The sequence below is a fragment of the Athene cunicularia genome (assembly GCF_003259725.1).
Source record: "Athene cunicularia isolate RWA chromosome 17 unlocalized genomic scaffold, athCun1 chr17_part1, whole genome shotgun sequence".
NCBI classification, from domain to species: Eukaryota; Metazoa; Chordata; class Aves; order Strigiformes; family Strigidae; genus Athene; species Athene cunicularia.
In genome coordinates, this window is record NW_020799122.1 from 2102340 (window position 1) to 2121675 (window position 19336).

General features: G+C 45.7%; 1 protein-coding gene across 1 annotated transcript in view; it reads right to left on the reverse strand.

The window, feature by feature from the left end:
* The window catches only part of LOC113486578 (carboxyl-terminal PDZ ligand of neuronal nitric oxide synthase protein-like), a 33156-nt gene extending 26076 nt beyond the window's left edge, over positions 1-7080 (reverse strand). The window contains exons 1-2 of the mRNA XM_026860641.1: positions 7060-7080; positions 6752-6823 (exon numbers count right to left, since the gene is read on the reverse strand). Of these exons, the coding sequence (XP_026716442.1) occupies positions 6752-6823; positions 7060-7080 (93 nt within the window). The remainder of the gene's footprint in view (positions 1-6751; positions 6824-7059) is intronic.
* Positions 7081-19336: the final 12256 nt, after the last annotated feature.

The following is a 19336-nucleotide window of genomic DNA, read 5'->3' on the forward strand; positions in this document are numbered from 1 at the left end:
ACTCCTCTGCCTCCCAGGAAGTCCAGCCTGATCCCCATCCCTGCGCAGGAGACTCTGCTATAGCTGCAACAACTAGAGGCAAACAACCTAATGAGGCATTAGGGCTAAACTTAGCTGCAATTAACACTAAATTACCATCCTGAAAACACTTGCTGTATTTTGCCAGGGCCTGGAAAGGTAAAACCAATTAGCTTAATCTTGTGTGGTAGAGACCTTAAACTGGCTCAGATGCGTGACATGGCTGGGACCCTGGGAGTAACCGGTGTTTCTGAGACCATCGTGCCTGGAGCTGAGCACTCCTGCAGGTGGGTCGGGTAATGGGACACAGCTCTGCTTGGGGCTCTAGGTGCCTGGGGAAGAGAAGGGCCATATGGCAAGGGTGCCTTGAGCCAAGTCATCCCCTCTGCTCTTCATGTCCTCTTGCCAATCCCAGTTTTCTTAGCCCACTTGTCTGAGAGATTGTTCTGTGCCTGTAGCTCTTTGTGTTGACTGGTATCTTCCCTTAATAAAGCAGAGAGCAGGTAATGTTGCAGGCAAAGGTACGTGAGCTGCTGAACAGGCAGACAGAAGTACAGAAAGATCCAGAGAGTAGGCAGAAGACAGAAAGCCATCCATGATTGCTGTAAATCTCCTTCCAAGTCACTCGTGTAAGTTCCTCATTCTTTTCTTGGGTAGACTTGTAGGTTGTACTGAGGATTGACTATAGTCTGATCATGTGCCGCCTGTGTGAAGCTGCATGAGCCTTTCTTAGGCCTCTGCTTTGGAAAGGAGCCAAAAGTGACACCAGACTTTCTGCAGAAGGTATCAGAGCAAGATAGTACATGCTCATGTATACTTGGTTTGGATACCTAAAGCTGCTGCTCTCTCCTGGAAGCTATAGACTCGGTCTAATACGTATCAGTGTAAGCAACCCTGGCATGGCTCTCCAGAGAAGCAGGGAAGGTATCCTAGAAAAAGGTGCTCTCGGAGCACATTTTGGGGTAAATACATAGCCCTTTTGGTACGGAGGAGAAGGAGGAAGAGAAATGTTGGGGAAGCTTGTCTCCCTGAAGTCCTCCTCTCATGTTCTTATAATAAGGTGTCTGCTGTCTGCCTGTATGCTCGTCAGTGTAAGTGTTGACTGGATCCACGACCAGACTATCTTCTACAGTGCAGTTCCTCAAGTGATCTAGTGAATGTCGCTATGTGATGACGATATTTATTTAAAGGCCTTGGGTGAACTGACATGGCCCAGTTCTGTCTGTAAAGCTTCTAGTAAATGAGACTTGGTTACCAACATGGAGCATTTTCCCACAACCGCTGTGTACTATCAGCTGTGACCTTAACTGGCTCAGGGTGTGCTAGAGGGTTGGAGCAGACATTCAAGGTGCTCGTGTTTTACTCTCTAACCGTGTTAAGAACTGTCATATGTTTTTCCTTCACCTTCCTGTAAACGAATGGAAGGTGCATGGCATTCTGAGAACTAAGGGTCAGTCTACACCAGCAGTCTGAGGGCTGTTGAAATATTTTAAGCTAGGATTGTTTTCTTTCACAGCCCAGGGCTGTCATTAGTTCAGCATTTGAATGCTTTTCCAAAGAGGCTGAAAGGAAAAGCCCTCCAGGAACTGCAGCAGAATAAACTCCCATCCAACAACAGATCCCAGCATGCAGCTACAGAGGTCTACACCAGGGCAAGAGCTTCAGCAGTTTGCACTTTCCACGTTTGAGTCTGTGCTTCAGCTGCAGCAGACCAAATAACTTCATCATAGTGGGAGAGGCTGCAAAGATGAACCAAGAACCCAGCAGCTGGGAGTTCAGCTTCTATCTTTTTTTAGTGCTGATCACAACTCCAGCTCAGATTAACATGAAGCTGGCAGGAAAACTTAGCTCCAAGCATAATAACTTGGTCTTATAGGCAGAATACATCAGAGAAATCTATTCAGCAGTTATCTTGGTGAACTTCTCCTCTGCATTAAGGCTGTCTGTCTGGGAAAACTAAAGGAACCGTGTTCTAGAAGAATGTCATGAACAAGTCTATTAAATGTCTCTACCTTCCAAGCCTGCCACGCAGTGATAAATTGAACTGAGATGGCTGAAGACAGACACCCTGTCCTCTGCTAGCTGTCCACCTGGTTCCTCTCCTGTAGCAAGAGCAGATAAATGACATCCATATTTGCTCCTGAACCACTGGAGTTTATAGCCTGGTGTGGCTTTAAGTGCAAGCTGCCTTATGAAGCCAGCCCAGCGTTCAGACTGGGAGCTGCTGGGGTGCGGGAGAAGCAGGCTCTGTGTGGCCGTCCCTGCTGCCTCCGCTGCGCAAGGTTGCACTGTAGGATTGTAACTTTCACTCATCCTGATTTAAACTGATGTCATGTCACACTTCAACACTACCAGTTGATACCTGACAGTCAATATGACTTACAGTGTGGCTAGAGTGCGTTTCCTCGCTAGAATACTGTGTGGAGAAATTGCAAAGCGTTGAGGCTCTGCTTAAGAGTGTGGATGCAGCAAGAACGATCAGGGTAACAGGGAGGCTGAAGTGAGAACGCAGTTCTCATGCCAAGGAGAACTCAGGCATTTCTGTTGTATCCTGCGTCAAGATTTATAAATGTTTCTGCTTCTCTGGCACACTGGCCTCTGGGGAAAAAGACTTCTCAATTAAATTAGGCCTAAGAAATGTGGAGGTAACAGAAGAAACACATTAGTCTGGATGCCTGCCTCCTGTTTGTTCATCCTGGTGCTTGGATGGGCATAGCACCAGTTGGCTGTTCCCTTATGAAATGATTAAATAATTCAACATCTGGCTCCTTTCTGAGTGTTAATACCTGCTTAGGTCCAAGCTAGACCTTCCAATCAGACCTGAAATTTCTAGGCTTCTTAGAATCTCAAGTGCAAATTCCAGGGAAACTGATTCTGCGCTGTAAAGGTAATTAAATGGAGTGACTTGGGGAATTGCTGGCAGCAGGCCGTCTGTGGGGATGACAGGCTTTGACGCTTACTCCTGTCATGTCCTTGTCCAACTCATCACTCAAAATAGCAGCATTTCACAAGGGCTGCTTGACTGGCTGTGAGGTGCTGCACTGAGGGTAGAGTTGCTCTGACTGTGTCTCCTCTGGCCAGTGCTCGCTCTGCGGAAGCAGGGCAATGGATGCAGGACGTGTTGTGATGTTAACCCTTCACATAAAGCCATTCCCTGGTGTCTCAGGGCAAGATTTCCCAAGCAACCTCAGGAGCTTCAAGAAAATGTTCTGTGTCTTACAAAACTCATCTTTACCCATAGGTGTCTTCAGCAAAGCTTTCCTGTTACTGTCTGTGTTGTGTGGGCTCCACGACCTCTTTCCTCTTAAATTCTGTGAGATCCTTTACCTGGCTAAGGGGAGAACTTGGCTATTTAGTTAACAGGCAGCGACAAGTCATGCGTCTAGGCAAAGGGTGATCCTGCTGAATCAGGGAGCTATTTGGGCCCTCAAGAAGAACTTTCACATTCTTCACATTAGCTGCCACTTCTGCAGGAAGAAAAATCTTATATTGTACATGAGCTCCCTAGAGTGCTGAGAAGGCTCAAATATCTGCAGATGAATCCACTTCAGGAGAAAGCCAGCTCCACCAGAACGCTGACTCTGAACGCAGGAGTCGGAGCGAGCGCTGCCAGACACCCAGACCTGGATGGCCTCGGGCAGCAGGAGACAGCAGATGTGGCGTGCGGCTTCTCCCTGGGAGGCGGAGGAACGCCTGCCTGCACCGGGTGCTTGGAGCTGTGCAATGAGTTGGACTCTCATAAACAGCAACTCGACGCGCCTGTCAGAGCACTGTGTACTTATTCAAGTAGCAAACTAATTTCATCATCTTCCCTGCCAGGGCAAAAGGTGGCAGAGGGATTAGTTTGAACTCTGGTGATCATATAATAACATGGCAGCTGTATGTAGCTAATAATCCACTGGATTAGCAAATTTAAAGTTGTCTAGCTCTGCATAATGGAAAGCTAAGAACAGCAGCTTCCCTGTTCTACCTATTGCATTTGCATTCCCTCCAGTGGGAGCACAGAACATGATGAGACAAGGTTTTCCAGTCTGTTATGAACTGGGAATCTAATGTGTGCCTAATGGAGTACTGCTAGTAATTCTACAAGCATCCATTCAGTCAGGAATATGGATTTAAGCTTTACTGTGAGAGCGCATCTTAAATACCAACTGCAAAAGAGTGGATTGCAGTTTCAGCAGAGTAATGTGAAAACATGTCATTTCAGGCACGCTGGGAGTAATGTCCTACAGCCTGTGCACTCTGTATGTCCTGAAGTCTGCAAGCAGACTGCTCCGCTAACGCCTGGAGAATACCACGGAACTCCTCCCAGGTTCCCTGGAGTAATTCATATGCAACTGGCAAAAGAGCCCGGTACAAGACACAAGACAGTAAGATGCCAGGGAGCAGACATAGCACCTGGAGTTGCTACTTTTCTTACCGCCCTCTCTCTCTCCCCACACTCCAAGGACAACTTTAAGTGTTAGGTAGCTCAAGGTTTTTTCCCTGGGGCAAGTGCTTTTAATCACAGACTGGAGACCAGAATCAGATGTGGTAGTAGGAAGGCAGTTTCAGTTTGTATCCCTTTACTAATGAATAACTACAGTAACCAGCTCTGTCAGAGCCTGGAAAATACAGAGCTGTGACTCCTCATCCTCCTTCCTGGTTCCCTTTTGGAGCGGCAGAAGCAATGAGTAACCGCCTGCCCGTGCTGTGGGGCTGCCCCTGTGCTCAGACGGCTCCGTCACCGACTGCTCCGGTCATGGCTCATGCTGCCTCCTCCCATGTCGCAGGGCACAGAGAGCAGCAGAGGAAATGTTGTGCTGAGGCTTGTACTGGGCGACTTTTCGTTTCCGCTCCAGCAGAGAATTCCAGAGGAACACTGGAGTGCACAAAGGATGAAAGCTTCAGCACAACGTGCCCCTGCCAAGACTTGGCAGGGCTGCAGGACCTTTCTCGTTCTTACACTGCAAACTACCACTCACAATAAGATGGTAGCAAAATACTAGTTTCCACCAATAGCTTCTTCCAGTGTTTCCTCCCAGTTGCAACTGGTGCTGCTGAAAGTCCATGGGAAAAAATCTCTAGTATAAACAAGGCCTCTGCATGCAAATGAACGCTACATAAATAACTCCCATCTTCCCTCAGTTCCTAGGTTGTGTACTCTATGCACCAGAATTCTCTTCAAAGACCTCCCAGTTCATTCTTTATGCTCTAATTAAGGATCAGTGCCAATTAACTATCTTCAATAGAGGAGCATCTTCCGCTCAGCAGCCAGGAAGTGTCTGAATAAGATCCTGCTGTACAATACGCACATGAAAAGGGAAGCCCTCCCTTTTTGGAAAGGGCTTCCAAGATTAAAAACCCAGTATAGAATACAGGATGCTTACTTTAAAAATATTGTGTGATAAGATTAACTGATGGCATCCATGAATGCAGAGTGGTTTCTTATATGCTTCATGTAGCACTCAGGCATGCTATTGCCCTGCCACGACTCTGAGCTAGATACCATCATGGCAATAGCAGGGGTGAAAACAGAATGCACCACTTCCTAGAAACTGGTTTTTAAAAAATACTGTCTGCTTTTTCTTGCAAGAGTGTTAGCCAGTCAAAGATTGGCAGAAGTGAAGCATCAAATCTGATGCTAAATATTGATTCAGCTCAAAAATTACCGATAGTTATACCAGCATCTAAGCTGCCCTGGTAGTTCTCGCCTATTGCCTTTAGCTCCTATAGATGTTCACCTGTTCCATAAATAACCAGGCAATTTAGATTGCTGCTGCACCGTGTTCTGAGCAGGAGCTGTACTAATAGTCTGAGCAGGCAAAGGCAGGGGAATGTCATTTCTGAGCTTGGCTGGAGATGAATACATCAGCTCCCCAGCCGGTTACAGGCTAAGTTTAAAAAGCACTATTCTAAATGAAAATTAGATGGTTAAACACTGCGGGGGGAGCGGAGGGAAATAGGATAATCCCTTCAAAGCTTTAAGTGGAAGATTCTCAAACCTGCTTCAGTTGATGTGAGACATATGAACTGCCTCAGGATTAAGACCCCTGCAAAACTTGAGCCAGGCACAAGAGCTGCACTGCCTTTTGGGGTAGATACACTTGAACTGGTTATACATGAAGCAGATGTAAGCTAGCTACCCTGCTAATCGTAGCTAAATCTGGTGACCATTCACAGGCTGTTCTGGAGAATAAAGGGCTACAGGAGGAAGAGCGCAGACTTGATGATGAGAAACAGGAACTGTAAAACTGTACTGGAGGATGGGGGAAAGCAGCAAATTATTCCATAAGCAGCAGAATCCACAAAGTCTAGCCTGATGGGATTTACATTCATAACATCTGCCAGGCCACTTCTATTTCAATATATAACAACATAATGTATTTGGAACTGCCAATGAATTTGTGCTTTTGTGGAGCTGATTGTGTACATCTCCTTTTTCATACACACAAAAATCCAAACAGGCTAAATGCATCTCTTAGGTTCAAGAATTCCAATACCTGCTCAGCAGAGACTAGGGTTTTATGTCTGAGTTTTGCTAACTGAGCCCTTCGCAAAGAGCAGGGGATGGGTCTGTCCTAATATGCCTTGGGAATTTCTGGAGGAGGTTGTGACAATCCTGATTGTGCTGAGATTTGAGCTCCAGATAGAACGGGTTGGGGGGGGGAATGCAGAACAGCACACTGCAACCAAGTCACTCCAGTGAATGTAACCCTTTATTCCAGGTGGGGTTCAGCTCTTTTGAACTTACCCGAATCCTTCTCATGGCTGCCACAATCTCCACACGGCTGTTGGGCCTGGGTACGTCCAAGCTACCGATGTACTGAAAGACAGAACAGTGAGATGTCTGTAAAGCAATGCCCAAGTTAATGGTGTAGGCTTCTTCAAAACAAGCAGTGTCTCGTTAATTTAGTCCCTGCTTGGTTAGACTCCCCTTGACCCAGGACACAATAGGAATATCTGTTGTGGATAATATTATCAAAGTCAGGAAGAAGTTCATGGATTTCTAATGTCGGGTGTGAGCCTCTGACCTCATTCAGATTCTGGATGTGCCTTTACCAGTGCTTTGCGGGGCAGCATCTGTTGCTAATCAAGTCACGATCCCGTGGGCCTGAAAATGGGACTGTCCATCCTTTGACATTCCTCACTACACCTGCTTTTAACAGACTCAGAGCTAAAAGCACTTAAGAGTTGAAAAGTTGCCAGGATGTGCAGCAACTAGGTTTTCCGGAAAAGGCTTGTGATACTGGCCTAACTTTTCAGTCTGGGCTATCCTCCTTCTGGACACCGTTGTCCCTGCTTGGTTGGACCAGCTCAGCTGTGCAGAAGCCTGGTAAACTAGCTTAAATCTGTGTCCTACATGAGCTGTTTTTAACTATGCTATGGAAGCTTCAGTCCTAAATGAGCTGCCTGGCTGAACTGCGATAGCGGCTGCCCTTGGCATTGGGTGGCTGCATTTAAGTGTCAGCACCAGTCCCAGCAGGGCCCCTTACTGGGGCGCTGAGCTGCGGGCAGATGGTGGGTTCCCAGCACCTCCGCCTCTACCACTTCACCACACCTACAGCTTTCTGCAAGTCATTTGCCTGTTCCCTTGCATGCAATAGCAGTATGTGGGTTGTTAGGGAAGACCTGAAGGCAGACAGCTTCCTGCTCTGTGCTGTTCCCTGGGCTGCCTGTACTCTCCCTTTACGCTGGGTTGTAGGTTCCGGTTGTACCTGTTGGCAGGAGGCGGCTGCTGCAGGGCGGTGGGACCTGTGGCAGCACACGTGGCACAGATGCACAGGAAGGAGTGCTGCCCGCATCTCTGCCAAGCGGAGGAGGCACAAAGCTGCCAGCTCAGCCTTGGGAATGAGGAAAACATGCAGTGTCCTAGACAGTCACCTCGCACATGGAACAAAAGGCCATTACAGTTGTGCAGCGCTGTGGCTCACAGCTCTGAGGAATAACTTGCACGTCCAGGGCATGTTGGTGAGAGCAAGAAAAATGCCATCCGAGTGAGAGGGTGAGCAGCCCAATGAGAAATGCGAGCATTCTGCCAGCACAGGCTGGTGCCGGGTGCGGTGCTGTGGCTCTGGAGCCAAGGGCAGGGTGCTGGACCTGGCAGGTTCCCAGCAGGGTCTGTCAGCTCCCTCAGTGCCACACAGCCCATCTCTGCACAGCTGTCGCAGGCAGGTTAGTGAGGGGAGCAGAGGGCAGTTTACAAAGCTTAGTTACCCTCTCAAGAGCCTTTGGTTGATGAATTGCATCTGGGTTTTGAGTGTATGTTTTCAAGTTGTGGGGTTTCGGGATTTTTTTTTTTTTGAAGTTGTTCCCCTATAGAGAGGGAAGGGGAAGGGGCAGCTAATCAGAAGGCCCATGCAAATATTCAGGGTGATAATATACATATGAACAGAGACAAAACAATTCCCCAAGAGCAGCCCCATAGCTATCACTGGTACTGACACAGATCTGGTTTTATTTCTCTACCGTAACGCTTGAAATTAGTTTTATCTTGGAAAACTTCTACTTGATAGTGCTTTCAGAGATGAGTTCTCCTGGCTCAGTATTTACTGCTCTTTCACCTGCCTTGAAATAAACACCGCAAGCAATCTGAAAGGTCATCTGGCTTTTATGATGCTTCTGTAAATGCCTTTGCAAAATGGCATTTTTAAGAGCAGTTAAGTTCAGCTATAGCCTTTGGTAAACCACAGCAGAGTCAAACCACACAGACCATGAGAGTTTGAGGGCAGCAGGGAAGGGAGCAATAGAGCCAGGATTTCCCTCTGTGCCGGTGGCAAGGGCACATCCGTATGGCTGCAGATCTGTGGTCTCTGCTTTGCAGGTATCTCCTTCCCTGCTCTGAGGTGGCTGTCAGTACAGTCACAGGTAATCCAGATCAATTCCGCGCAGCCGGCTGGCCTTGTGATGAACAGAGCTGCGGTGGGGAACAGGCCACGCTACCAAAGAGGAATTAACGGGTGGGGGCAAAAGGAGAGCTGGTGATGGCTGAGCCAGAAGAGATTCTCCCAAACTCCCTGCTTTGGCCTTCCTGGAGAGTTTGGGTACTTGTGCTCCCACGCAGAGCCCTGCCAGCTCACAGAGCTCTGCAGAAACAGCCCCCTTTCCACAAGCAGCTCCCGGTATTGACCTCGTGAAGTTTGTCACTGAAGATTATAGGGCAAGTAAGACAGTTTGGTATGTAGAGATTAGGGACTAGATGTGGTCAGTAAGATTGCCTGGTGCGAGACACCTGGCAGGCAGTTACAGCCTTGTCATTGTCAGGGTTGCAGCTGACTGTTGTGCCACAATGAGTGTCCTAATTGTAAGAGACAGACTTTAGAGCAGAACGGAGTAAGCACGTTACTAAGGTAATGCAAACCCCATCTCAGACCCACACATCTTAACAGTGTGTTATCTACTCTCCAAATAGCTCTGGATGCCTGAAGCCGTCAATGTGAAGAAGCCCGTTTCACTCAATTAAAGGTACAGTTGCTTTACATCTTTAAAAAAAAAAAAAATCAAAATAAGGATTTTTCTTCTCCTCAGCACAGTCTGTGGCATAAAAAAAAAATGTTAATTTAAAAAAAGAAACCAAAGATTAATTACTTTTCCCCTGTAAGGAAGAGAGAGATTTTTAAAATATGTGATTAACTGTCTATTCAGATCCATCTTAAACCTTACAGCTCTTTTAGCAGGAAAACCAAAACGCACAAAAAACATATTTCAAAGCTTTATTTGAATATATATGCCCCTTCTTTCCAGCTCAGGAGACAGCAGGCGTGAATTCCATTTCTAATCTGTATTAGGCCACCTGCAAAGAGGGGAAGGCAACCCTACAGTTGCTCCAGCAAAATGTAATTCTTCTTGTCAGCTGAATTATAAACCCATTCCCTGCGCTGTCTACAGAATGTCAATTCCAATGGAGTCACTTTCGAAGAGTGATGCTGCGCTGCCAGACTGTTTTCATGATCAATATGAAATTTCTGACAATATCGGTATTTCCTTCCGACACCTGCAGACTCGCACGCATCTAAACGAAGACGCGAACCCCCGAGCCCGGCGCGGAGCTCCCGCAGCCGCGGTGCCGCCTCGCGAATTCGGCTCTGGGAGCTTTAACGAACCCCCGAAGCGCCGTGTTGAATCCGGGCGTGTGGAGGTTTTGCCGTTCTGCGTGTCCGGGGCTGGCCTGGCCTGGTGGTGCCGTTTTAATACAGAGGAGCGATACCGGGTCACAGCCTCTGCGGGCACAAAGCCGCCAGAGCCCAGTTTGGAGCTGGAGATGTGCGGTGCGGAGGTGTGCTGAGCACGCCTCGGGCCGGGCGGTGGTGCCGTGGTGGTCAGCTGCAGCACCGCGCTCCTGAGAGCAAGGCTTACGTCTCCTCTTTAACCCAACTGTTTGCTTTTTTGGACGGTGTAAGTCACATCAGCAGCACCTGCTCTATTTCCCGTGTTAGACATTTTAACAAGACAGCGCCCGCAATGATCTGGGATCTCACTGCAGCTCCAGCGCGAGAATGTAGGGTAGCACCACTGTATATTCCAGTGTTAACGTGACTGACAGCTCTGTTGGTAATTAGTACATGTCCTCTACCAGAAGCCCGTCACGCAGTTGGTGTCCACTGGCCAACTCAATCCACCCCCAGGATCACACCGGGATGCGCCCGCTGTGCCCGTGCACCCGCGGTGCTTTGCCCGCCGCACCGTCCCGGCGGTGAGGCCAGGCGCTCCGGGGTGCCCAACGTGCCCAAGCTCTCGGCAGGCAGCGGCACATGCAACGGCGAGACCCAAGACGTGTCTTCTGACTGTTAGTACAGCCGCACTCCTTGCCCTTCACAGGAACGATCAGAAATGGGAATTGCAGACAATCCAAGGGGTGGAGGCTTATATGTTCTCCAACTGATCTCTGGGTTCCCAAGAATTAATTTTTGAGTGATCAGTTGTAACTTTTTGTCATACAAGTAACTCCCCAGGCAGAGGATTGAACGTTGCTGGACACCACCTTTTATGTGGCTTTCACCTTAGCAAGAGAGAAAATTTTGGCCACAGGCAGACAGCGCACAACTCCCAGTCTCCATCTCGGGACTGTAATCGTCCTCAGTTTCTTGGCATCTCTGAGTACTTATAAGTCAGTGGGAGATGAGCAAGAGCCAAAAATCCAGAAACTTACAATTAAGAGAGAGAGAAAAAGTCCGAAGAATTAATATGGGTTCACTGACTGTGAGCCTACATGTTCAAGTATTTTGTGGTATTAGCAGCTCATTCTGGCACTCGTGCTGGGGTGGATTCTGTGGTCAGCCTCCTGTCTTTGCTAAGTTTTTCTGTTCTCAGACAGGCTTCTTTTTCTTTCTTCCAAGCTATAACGTTGCATTACCCTCTCATTTAAATATTATATTTTTGCTAATCCCTCTTTTAGACAACGTAACTGAAGATAGGTTTTGTTTCAGGTATGTAAATGCATAAATTGACTTCTGCCCAGTATGTGACTCTAGATACACATCTCACCTGCAGATGCATCGGTTTAGTTCTTTGTTAGTGAGTTTTTTGTGTGATCTTATGCTGTTGTCTAGTGTACTTAACATTTCATGGCACTTTTCTTATCTTGTACGAATCTTGATTTAAAAAATATATTCATTGACCTGAATGAATAACCTAGATTTTGTGTGCAAATGTCCTTGGACTGATTGAGCAAGATTCAGTCCTTTGGTTCTCCTAAGCCCATAGAGGAGATGCCACCCAGTCAGCCTATGCTTATGCTTCCTTTGATGCTAATGCCAGCAAAGCTCAACTAGTAAGGGGAAAAAACCTAACACAGCCACTACTGGTGAGTCTCTACATTGATTCTGCAATTCTGCATTTTAACTGAGGCATGCATGAACCTGTCATGGTGCTGAGCTGCTGAAAGTTTCTCCTCATTACCCTCACATTGCCAAAAGAGCATTCCTATATAAGTGGGAACATTATGGACTTTGCTTGGGATAGTTACATTTTTTAATCTGATAGAAAGAACGGGATGAAATAACAAGAATGGTCTTTTTATTTCTGTTCTGGTGCTCTCCGGTATCCCACAGATTATAAAATCCTTTGGGTAGGGGGAAAGAAACATCTCATGGGAACGCTGAGAAAAATAAGGCAACTGTGATTTAATAAAGCTTGCAGTGCCAGATTGTGTTAGATCACAACTGAATGGAGGTGTTTAATATTCCATGTTCATTAACTTCTGTGAACTTTTTGTGGGGCTTAGCTCTTCTAAGGTTAATGGTTTGGATCTGCGTTTGAGAATTGAGTTTGAAGGCTGCTAAACTTAAAGCTGTTAACTTTGTAGTTGGGCAAAGAAAATTCTTTGACTCTGTTGCAGGTATGAAAGCTATATGCCTTTTCTTCTGGATAATAAAACTGAGCAAGTAAGTGGAATTAAAGTTACACATTGCATGTCACAGATTTAGTATAAACAAACCCCTGCTAGCATTACCCCTTCTTGACGTGAGCAGTCAGCCAAACTTCGTAGTGGGTGTTTGCATAAGATGGAGGTACTGAGCTAGTTGTTCCTTTGATGTGCAAAGCACACATAGAAAGTCCCATTTCTCTGAACACAGTAGGAGTGAAGCACCAAAGACAGCTTCTTGGCTCAGAGCTTCAAGTGTTTTTGCAGAGAACAGGTTTATATCAGCTTTCTTTTTCAGGCGCGGGCTACCAAGATTTCTTTCCTTCTCTTTCTTGCACATGGATGCACATTTCTGTCTGCATTGACATTTACTCTGGATGGAAATCCATCTTCCTATACAGCTTAATTTTTTGAAGACACCTCAAATGTGGTGTAAATCAGGCAGTGGGTATTATACGCAGGGCGTTCTTTAATCATTTTGTCAGCTGGTTTGCAGCGAAGGTAGCTGTTGCTCCCATCTGATCCTGTCAAGTTTCTTCCAAACCTACCTTCACAACTCAGATAATGGAGTTGCAGAGGCACTGCATGCTTTCCAAAGGAGACCTGGTATTAATGCCAAGGAATTTTCCACCCTTCTGCTAACCATTTTAAGCACTTACTTCTGCACAGCAGAGCTGCACAGATTTTAAATGATAAATAAGATGTGACATAGCAAGAACAACCAGACAGACATCCAGTAATGGCAGACAAAACCTCTGCTACAGGAAATCACTTCCCTATCACACTCGTGAGATCTGAGAAATCTCTGCACTCTTACTATCTTAGCAGATTTGGTTTTGTCATGCAACTTTACTTTACTTGTGCTGGTGCAATTTTGAGAGGAAAGTGTATTATCCTGCTAGCAGACTTGCAGTGCACCCGTGGACATCCCTTTGGGATTTCACAGATGAATTCACTTGCTGTTCTCCAGGAGATATTTGCTTGAAAGCAGCATTTCTCTGTACATGTTTAATAAAGTGGCAGAATGAAGCAAAGTATGCCTGATTCATAGTTACTGAGAAGCAGCAGTAACTGCCATAAAGTTTCATCAATTAAGACCAAAGGGACTTAACTGACTTACCGATGGCTTTATAGGACAGAAAGATGAATACAGGTGAATCATCTGGGGCGTGCATCAAAGCAATAAAACCCTTCCCTAATTTCAGTGGCTTTGGATTTTCTCTTGGTTATATATAATAGTAATTTAAGAGTCAGGGAGTTGGTTTTATGCACAATATGAACAACCAGCTTCTGTCCCCTCCTCCTACAGAGCAGGATGAGCTGATGTGGGGGAAGGGGAGGACAGCATATTATGGGAATAACCTGCTTTGCTAGCAGAGGCAAAAAATTGTGTATTGGATTTGGATTTCCAAAATTTCAGACACATTCTGTTTCCCTTACAATTGCTTTCTTTACTTAAGGCAGCAGAATTAAGCAGTATTACTACACAGCAAAATCTGTTGGCTTTTCTTGGTATCTTAAGATAGTCAGCGATCAAGAGGTGCAGACATAAGGGGAACAGCATGTCAGGAGTTCTCCACAACCGTGAAACGTTGTCGTACAAAGCTACTGCAAGGTCAGAGGGTTACATACATGTTTTTCCCTCTGTCGTTCTAGGAAGATGTGCGCTCCCCTAGTGAAAAAAAGATCTGGAAGCAAAGGGAGGTAAAGATTCATATTCCCCACTATGTAACTGCCCAACCTTCATTTAAACGAGTTGATCTTGAGCTTCAGTTCAACAGAAAAAACAGGAACAAATCAAAAACTTCAACCATTGCCAAATCTGGACTTTTCTGTATTGGTAAATTATCAAAATAAAGATGGAGTAGTTCAGAAATGTGTTTTGACCTGCAGTTCCTCTTGTTTGCTTTATATCAGATAACACTCACGATCACTAGGTGATAAACTAAAATCTTTGTTTAACTAGGTAAGCCTGGGGGCATCATGTCCTATAAATGCTGCTGTGTGATGAAATAAGGAGGCAAGCATAGATAAATTAGGTCCTGTTGACTGAAGCTGTGTGATGTTATCCTCAGCTGTATTTGGGATTTGAAGAAAACAGAGAAAACTCGCAAGCAGAATCTTGAAGTGAGTCTCTGAGGCTGCCACATGATATGAACTCAGATGTGGCATGTGAAACTGTCAGTCAGTGTCATACCGTGTCCTCTGCAGGTACAGGGTCTGCCTGGTGTAGACGATTGTACCAGATTTGTGTTGCTCCAGAAGAAACAGGAGTTTAACGTCTGGAAGGTTCGGCTTAGCGCAGCCGGGCAATCCGCCCATTAGAATTGCAAGCCTCTTTCATGCATGGCCGGTTCCACAGTTCCGTGCAGCGGGACTCGGGAATGAAAAATGTCATCTACAATTATGCATATTTTCATCATCTTCTACCATGGAAATCCCCCCACCCCAAGTATGCAGCAAATGTTTTGTTTGTATATGTAGGTCAACCACAAATCTTCAGTGGTCTAACATAAACTTTGGAAGGATAGGTTGGTGTGTACAGATTTAAACCCAGTCTGAATCGTAACACCACCACTGACATTTTCCAAGTGGAGTCTGTTTACTAGATATGTTTTCATCTGACTTTTCATTTTATAAAGCATTGCTTTCTTATTGATTTGTGAAAGTACAGCTGACAGACACAACTCACCATCACTTCAAAAGGAACTATTAACTTCAGGCACAGACAGACAGTTCTTAATAAGTAACTTTTTTTTTTTTTTTAATTAATAGCTTGAGGAATGTGCTCTATTTCAAAATGGTACATTAAATTATTTCTGCAAATAATTCTTATTTTGCCATTGGCAGGAGGCCAGCTTGATATTTTTAAAAGATTGTATGCTGTGAAAGGTGTCCCTGCCCATGGCAGGGGTGTTGGAACTAGATGATCTTTAAGGTCCCTTCCCAACCCAACCCATTCCATGATTCTATGACTCTTTTTGCAAATTACATGCTACTAAATGTTTTCCTTTTCATGGCTATCTTAAAAAAAAAAGATAAAAATATAGAAAAGAATACATTTATTGTCCTTATGATGCTAGATAAAAGCTAGAAATTTTGATCCAAACTCAGCAGAAAAAAGCTTGCTAGCAGAAGTAAAATTTATTAATTAAGAAAAATGTTACTTATTAAACTCGTAAGCTTGAAGTGTTCGCATGTCTAACTCATGAACTCTGTATACCTTGAGTTGGCAGTACAGTTCACCTTCAGTATGAGTTGCTTGGATCAGCACATTATCAAGATGTGAAACTCAAACTGTTCAATTTACTGTCTGGGAAAGGGTAATTCTTAGAATTAGGTTTTCAGTGAGGATATTCCTGCGAAGACATGCAGAGTAGCTGCTAACACAGTTTTGGGAAATGGGCTGATCTCTGCACTGATACTCCAAATGTTACCATGCGTGGGCTGCATCTGTAAAAGTGCTTTATTACCAGCCTCATCCTTGGATCTGACAGTTATCGATGCACATCATGGGGAGGCGTGTATTTGCACACACAAACATCAGGTTAAGCATGTCATGGTATAATGATTCAGTAAGTTATGATTTAGGATAAGTGAGAATGAAGTTGTTGGACTGAGATAAATAAAACACTGTAAATTCAGTGTCCTTCCCCATTTCCATAAAATTAGATTAGCACTCTGTTATATTTGATATCCTGAATTTAACTAATAAAAGTACAGGGGCATTACATTAGGAATCAGATCAAGGGCTCTTACAAGGCCAAAATACTGTGAGATTGGAATTGAAGTATCTCTTGAAGGTATGCGATGCTGTGCTGATAAATATACGCCTATACCAATTCTCTGCCAAATTCCCTCCTGTGTCGGAGAGCACACTTTGTTCAGTCCTGCTGACAAATATCCTCACAGACACTGGAATATGATTCAGAAAAAAATCATCATTGATATTTTTCCTAGCACAGTCTAACAGATGTACAGTTCTCCTAGACAGGATACACATTCTCATTCACTTCTTATCTGGCCTGGTTTTGGATGGGAGAGACCTAATTTTTTCCCCCCTTCTTAGTAGCTAGAACAGTGCTGTGTTTTGGATTCAGTGTGGGATTTGATATGAGAAGAATGTTGATAATACACTGATGATTTTAGTTGTTGCTAAGAAATCATGGACTTTTCAACTTCCCTTATCCTGCCAGTGTGCAGGTGCATGAGAAGCTGGGAGGGAGCACAGCCAGAGCAACGGACCCAAACTGGCCAGTGGAATATTCCATGTCATGTAACGTCACGCTCAGTGCACAGAGGAGGGGTGAAAAGGAAGCTCACTCTTGCTTCCAGGATTGTGGTTTCAGGATTCTCTCTTCTCTGGAGTCACTAGCTGGGAACGGGCTGGGCATTGGTCCAGGGGGTGGTGAGCCATCATATTGTGCATTACTCGCTTGTATGTTCTATTATTACTAATTATTATTGTAATTTTACTTCCGTTATTAAATTGTTTCTATCTCAGCCTACAGGTCTCCTTACCCTTATCCCTCCAACTCTCTCTCCCATTCCCCAAGGGTGGGGGGGATGTGTGAGGAGCTGCGTGGTGTTTGGCTGCCGGCTGGGTTTAAACCTCTACATTATCACAAGACGGTAACAATTTGTTCTTACCAACAACTCCCTCTGAGCAAGGTCTCAGGAAATAAGCTTGTGTTTTAAGAGCACACAGTGACTTTAAATTTCCCTTCTCCTCACAGGGGACAGACGATCTAAAGTTTCATATTTCTCTCCTGCTGCTAGATCCAACTTGCAGTATTCAGCGGGATACGCTCTCCTTCTGCATTAACTTGCTACCTTATTACTACTCAACCTATACTTTACTCCCCTACCTTGCAGTACCTGAATACCATGTACAGTCTGACTTCATGCTGCACACTACAGACCATCTCTATTTATCTCAACGTGAAATGAAGGTTTTATCCATACAGTGCAAACCAGGTATCGATAGATTACAGCCTCTCTGGTAGAAAAACAACTAGTATGTTATTGGCTGGTAAGGAATGTGGATAGTCATAATTAGATATAAAAATATTTCCCCTTTGCAATCATTTTGTTTGGTATTTCCCATGCTTCAAAGCCTATTAATGCCTTAGATCATCTTAACTATTTCCCCGGCTTTCCTTCAGCACTTGTGACATTGGCGAGGATAAATCTAATATATGTTAAAAAATGTTCATTTGGGGGCTCGGCAGTAAAATAAGAGACAGAGGCAGGTCACCATTTAAAATTACACTCCAGCTGGCAGTCACCAACATCTGGTGCCGGTTGGTGAGACAACCGGGATGTGACCTTCAATGACAGACACAGAAAAGACCCACCTGGACAGATCAGCCTTTCCAAAGTGACAGGCCCCTCTGAGCTCCTGCTGGCACGGGGAAACCCTCCCAAGTTTTTAATTAAGAATCGTCACACCTATTAAAGAATAATGAACATCACTTAACAGCAACCTGAGAGCAACCAAGTGCGAGCTACGTGACCTCAGCCTTCCTGGTTACTTCACGCTGTAAGACACAACACGGTAATTAATTAATTAATTAGTTTCTTTGTTGCCTGCAAGGGTAAATGGCAGAAGATGACTGATGCACTAAAAACATACGTGTAGAGTTAGGTGAAGCTCTAGTTTGCTGTTGAAATAAGACAGTATCGAAGCGGTTAAGCTTTGGAAATGACTGCTGACTTGTGGAAAAGGGTCCACATGAAGGGAATCACTGTTACTGGCACGTTGTATCTCATGTCTTGGCTTCTGTAAAATACCAGGGACCATGTGAGGTGAAAAGGAGATATTAATCCAGATGTTCCTAAAACCTGATCTAGCAGGGTAAAAGATACATTCCAATCTCCTCCTGGTCTGAAGAGTTCCACAGTCAGGAGCGTAAGTCTTTAACTCGCAGCTAACTGGAAATCCCAAAATTTTGCTGCATTTATTTAGATTTGTCTTCCGTTTTAACGATTTCTTCTGAATGTCCTGTTTTAGTCCTGCCCCGTAGCAGGAGCACGACTCCAGTGACAGCTCCTTCACACAGAATTCTGATTATTCCTCTCTTTTTTTTTGCTGCACCTAGCCCCGCAGCCGGGCGGGATTTTCCAGGGTGCAGCGCCACCGCCTGCCCGCGCTGCCGCTGCTGCCCTGCACTTGCTCAACTCCCTAAATCGCGGGGTTTTGCTGCCACTCAGACAATAGCCGGTGCTTATATATTCTCAGCTTCACAGCCTCTGCACTAATAGGAGGGATTCACGTAAGACCGGTACGACTATTCGTTCCGATGTCGCTATTGTAAAAACGTTGGCTTTTGGTATTTTCTCGCTGTGCGTTTGACTTGCTCAGGCCATGTAAAAATGTATCGCAAATCCAGAGATTTAGGTGACTCTCGCAGCATTCAGTTTAAACTGTGCAGCGCTAAACAGACCATGGAAACACCCGTCTCGGAAGACATTTCCAGCACGGAGAGTTTAGGGCCAAAGGGCCCTTCAGCCAACGTGCCCCATGCTCCCCCTCAGAGCGAGAGGCCCAGCACCACTTTGCCAGCTCCATGCCCCGGCGTGGGCCAAGCGGCTTTTGATTAAAAATAATTCAAAATACAGAAACTAATCAGACTATGCCGTGGACGTTAGTCCAGAACACTACGTTGGTTGTTACTGGACAAGGGTGAGGAAACTCAAGAGCGAAACCATGGTGCTGCTCTGAGGTAGAGAAGGGGGCGCTTTGTCTCCGAGTCACGGCACCGGGCTCCCCTGCCTCACGTGAAAATCATTCCAGCACACGATAAAGGAATGGGTTTAACTTCTGAGCCACGCGGGCTGGGGTTTCGGTGGCAAAACGGCTGGCAGACCCCACGCCCGCCCTGAGGCGGGGGCCGTACGGGGCTGATCTCCCGCCCGGCGCCGCCCGCTTCCAAGATGGCCGCCCCGGCCCGGGCCGCGCCTCTCCGAAATGGC